The 4,095-nt window shown below is 44.3% G+C and overlaps 1 protein-coding gene across 3 annotated transcripts in view; it reads left to right on the top strand.

Moving 5' to 3' along the window:
* LOC103386869 (elongation factor 1-alpha, somatic form) overlaps nucleotides 1–3,132 on the top strand; it is a 6,758-nt gene extending 3,626 nt beyond the window's left edge. For all 3 annotated transcript variants that reach the window (XM_008321296.3, XM_008321297.2, XM_008321298.3), the window contains exons 2-8: nucleotides 216–364; nucleotides 564–743; nucleotides 1,003–1,299; nucleotides 1,446–1,596; nucleotides 1,682–1,938; nucleotides 2,021–2,255; nucleotides 2,352–3,132. In XM_008321296.3, the coding sequence (XP_008319518.1) occupies nucleotides 221–364; nucleotides 564–743; nucleotides 1,003–1,299; nucleotides 1,446–1,596; nucleotides 1,682–1,938; nucleotides 2,021–2,255; nucleotides 2,352–2,476 (1,389 nt within the window). In that variant the 5' untranslated portion in view covers nucleotides 216–220 and the 3' untranslated portion in view covers nucleotides 2,477–3,132. The remainder of the gene's footprint in view (nucleotides 1–215; nucleotides 365–563; nucleotides 744–1,002; nucleotides 1,300–1,445; nucleotides 1,597–1,681; nucleotides 1,939–2,020; nucleotides 2,256–2,351) is intronic.
* The last annotated feature ends 963 nt before the right edge of the window (nucleotides 3,133–4,095 follow it).

Here is a 4,095-nt window from a genome sequence, read left to right as displayed (position 1 = left end):
GAGGAGAAAAAAGAGAAAAAAAAAAGGGAGGGAAGGAAGGGGGGGGGGGGGGGGGGGGGGGGGGGGGGGGGGACTATTGTCAGATTGGTTTCTGTAAATGAATGAAAGCAGCAGGAAAGATCCAACAGCGGTTCTTTTCAGTGAACTAGCCTCAGACGTGGGTGGTTCTACGTCGACAGTCATTTTCTCTCTTTCTACTCTGAACATTTGTACAGTCACCATGGGAAAGGAGAAACTCCACATCAACATCGTGGTCATCGGTCACGTGGACTCCGGCAAGTCCACGACAACCGGCCACCTGATCTACAAGTGCGGCGGCATCGACAAGAGAACCATCGAGAAGTTTGAGAAGGAAGCAGCTGAGGTAAGGACCAGCAGGAGGAGTAGAGTTTATGATGATGACGAACAAAGTCTGTTTACCTACGTAAATACCAACAATGACTCAGCAGAACATCAGAAAAAGAATCTGTAGGACCAATCAATAAGCTGCTCCTCACGAAACTGCGGAGAAAGACTTAGATCAGGATAAAACAATAAACCCATCGTCATCAACTCTTTTACAGATGGGGAAGGGATCGTTTAAGTATGCCTGGGTGCTGGACAAGCTGAAGGCAGAGAGGGAGCGTGGTATCACCATCGACATCTCGCTGTGGAAATTTGAAACCAGCAAGTACTATGTGACGATTATCGATGCCCCCGGTCACAGAGACTTCATCAAGAACATGATCACTGGAACCTCACAGGTCTGTAACCTTAGACGACTGGAGCGTTCAACCTGCAGGTCGGGCCCTTCTACCTGCACACGTTACTGAGTCTACAGCCGAGTATTTCCTGATCCAGATTCAGAAATTGGCAAAGAGTAAAGTGTGTAGAATTTATGGATTTCTTAACCCTGCTTTAGAATGTCAATACTGATATTTAGTTACTTTGGAAATACACTAATCTTCAATCATATTCAAGTTGTACCATGAGTGATTTTTTTTTTTTTTTACCCATGTTTAGGCCGACTGTGCCGTGCTGATAGTCGCAGCAGGTGTCGGAGAGTTCGAGGCCGGAATTTCTAAGAACGGACAAACGCGTGAGCACGCCCTCCTGGCCTACACTCTGGGAGTTAAACAACTCATCGTGGGCGTCAACAAGATGGACTCCACCGAGCCCAACTACAGCCAGAAACGTTACGAGGAAATCGTGAAGGAAGTGAGCACCTACATCAAGAAAATTGGCTACAACCCAGACACAGTCGCCTTCGTTCCCATTTCAGGCTGGAATGGAGACAACATGCTGGAGCCCAGCCCCAACGTAAGTGAGAGAAATGGAATGCGGGACAAGATGGTGTGATGATGAATTTAATATTACCGTTATCTTAATGGTAAAATCAGTCAGCGTTTGATTATGTCTTTCGTTGTTTTTAAAATTGCCGTGTTTGGGCAACTTTGTTTTTTCAGATGACTTGGTTCAAAGGTTGGAAGATCAACAGGAAAGAAGGAAACGCATCAGGGACCACTCTCTTGGAGGCTCTGGATGCTATCCAGCCCCCCTCCCGTCCAACTGACAAACCTTTGCGTCTGCCCCTGCAGGACGTCTACAAGATTGGAGGTTTGTAATGGATCCGGGTCTGAAGGTTCTACGGTGAACCAACAGCTTTAGGTCTAATGTTTCAGATTCTGTGTCCTCATGTCAGGTATTGGAACCGTGCCAGTCGGCCGTGTTGAAACTGGGATTCTGAAGCCTGGCATGGTTGTGACCTTTGCCCCCGTCAATGTGACCACTGAAGTAAAGTCTGTGGAGATGCACCACGAGGCTCTGACCGAAGCTCTTCCTGGAGACAACGTGGGCTTCAACGTCAAGAACGTGTCTGTTAAAGACATTCGCCGTGGAAACGTTGCTGGGGATAGCAAGAATGACCCACCACAGGAGGCCGCCAACTTCACTGCTCAGGTAGATCTATTTTGACTAATACTTTTTTTTTTACGTAAAGAATTCAGTGGACAAACCTTGAAACGTCTGGGTTTGGTCGTAGGTGATCATCCTTAACCACCCCGGTCAGATCAGTGCTGGTTACGCTCCGGTCCTGGACTGTCACACTGCTCACATCGCTTGCAAGTTTGCTGATCTCAAGGAAAAGATTGACCGCCGATCTGGAAAGAAGCTGGAGGACAACCCCAAGGCTCTGAAGTCTGGAGATGCTGCTATCGTGGATATGGTCCCCGGAAAACCAATGTGTGTTGAGAGCTTCTCCGAGTACCCTCCACTAGGTAGGTTCAAAGAGCCAAGGATTGGAAACCTCTGCGGTCAGCGAGGCTCCGATGACTTCTCAGCTAAAACGCTCTCTGCTCTTTTTCAACCTTCAGGTCGCTTTGCTGTGCGTGACATGCGTCAAACCGTGGCTGTCGGTGTGATCAAAGCGGTGGAGAAGAAAGTCTCCACCGCCGGCAAGGTCACCAAGTCTGCCCAGAAGGCCCAGAGGACCAAATGAATGTTGTGCTACTCTGCCGACCAGAAGGTCTTTCACGGCAGGACATCAGTCATCCAACCTCATCCTACAATTGGCTGCTTCAGTGTAATAATCAAAGACTGGTTAAACATCACAATGCATCGTAAAAGTATTCGAAGGAAAGAAAAACATTTAGGCTACTAGTACTTGAGACGTTCCTCCTGGCTGTATTTTGGTGGTTAGATTATCACGACATTAAATCCTTTCAAAGAGATAGTTTTAAATGTGCACCGGTTCATAATACTTTACCGTGGTACCGAGACAATAAAACCAATAGTTGTAATGTAACGTATCACATGTCTAGCTCTCTGCATTGCAGACATCGGTGTCTTTACGTGGTACAGTACTCATCATCTTGCTTTTAGTGTTTGTTTGCAGCTGTGTGGGTCTTTGTCAGAGCCCACATTTAGATGTACTGTTGATTATTAGAACCTAGTGATTTGTTGTGATTTAAGCTTTAAATGGTACTTAGAATAAACTGTCCAACTTAGACTACTGGGTGAATCCTCAAGCACCTTTAATTGGCCTTTTTGCTAACTTTGCACTTGCACTAAAGAAGCTTAAATTGGCTAAAGCTACTGCACCTTATTGTGAGATGGCATGAGCCTCTTTGCAACATTAAACGTGTTTCAACCAAAGGTTTTGGCGTCTGCTTCTTTCCCCTCGTCTGTGACGGAAAACGGCGCATCTTTGTAGTACATATATTTGTCCACAAGATGGAGACATTGTTCTGGTAATCTCGCATTGCTTCAAGACTTTCAAGACTTATATTTGTCACATGAGCAAAACATGCACGCCAGCAGTAACTGAGTGTTTTCACATGTAGAAAAGTGTGTTACGATCACGAAAACAGCATTTACAACAAAAGTGCGTACGATCACGAAAACAGCATTTACAACACACAAAAGTGCACTCATAAATCGAGCAGTGGAGATATCGTTTGGTCAAACCAGCGCCATCTTTGTTAAACATCTTGGAAGACGTAATGATTTATTTCTTATTACGGGGAGCCTTGGCCGAACTAGGCTGTGATTTTCATAGTATTTCAAAAATAAAACTGACTGCAACATTGAGTGGCTAATAAACAATTTTTTTGTAAACAATTCTCTTACCCAAGTTGAGGCGAAAGGAAGCCGTAAAACCAGAGTCAGGAAATTCAGGGACCCAATCAGATCTGTAACAAAGTGAGCAGAAAAATGTGTCGATATATTGTCGATTCAATGGCATGGCCGATTTTTGTTTCGATTTCACCCAAAAGCAGTTGAAATTAAAGCTGTTTACAGGCGTATTCTGATGTGCCTGAAGTCGTTTGGAAAAAAAGAGAAAATCACAGTTAGGTCAGTTCTTTTACTTAGATGCTATGCTAGGTCTTAGCATACTGATTGACAGAGTTGAAGGGCAAAGCTAACAGGAGTTTCTTCAATTCCTTCTCCGAACACCGTCGGCATCGTTGTACAGATGTAATAAAACAAACGCATTTCATAACAATGTATATTTATTGGACAGAAAAGATTTAACACAAAATGTAGGTATTTGTAAAACACAACAGCAAAATGATTTTTTTACAATATGAAATGTAAAAATAATATTAAAAAAAAAAA

Source organism: Cynoglossus semilaevis, chromosome 12 (assembly GCF_000523025.1).
Source record: "Cynoglossus semilaevis isolate Cse_v1.0 chromosome 12, Cse_v1.0, whole genome shotgun sequence".
Taxonomy (NCBI): Eukaryota; Metazoa; Chordata; class Actinopteri; order Pleuronectiformes; family Cynoglossidae; genus Cynoglossus; species Cynoglossus semilaevis.
This window is presented reverse-complemented; position numbering and strand designations above follow the sequence as displayed.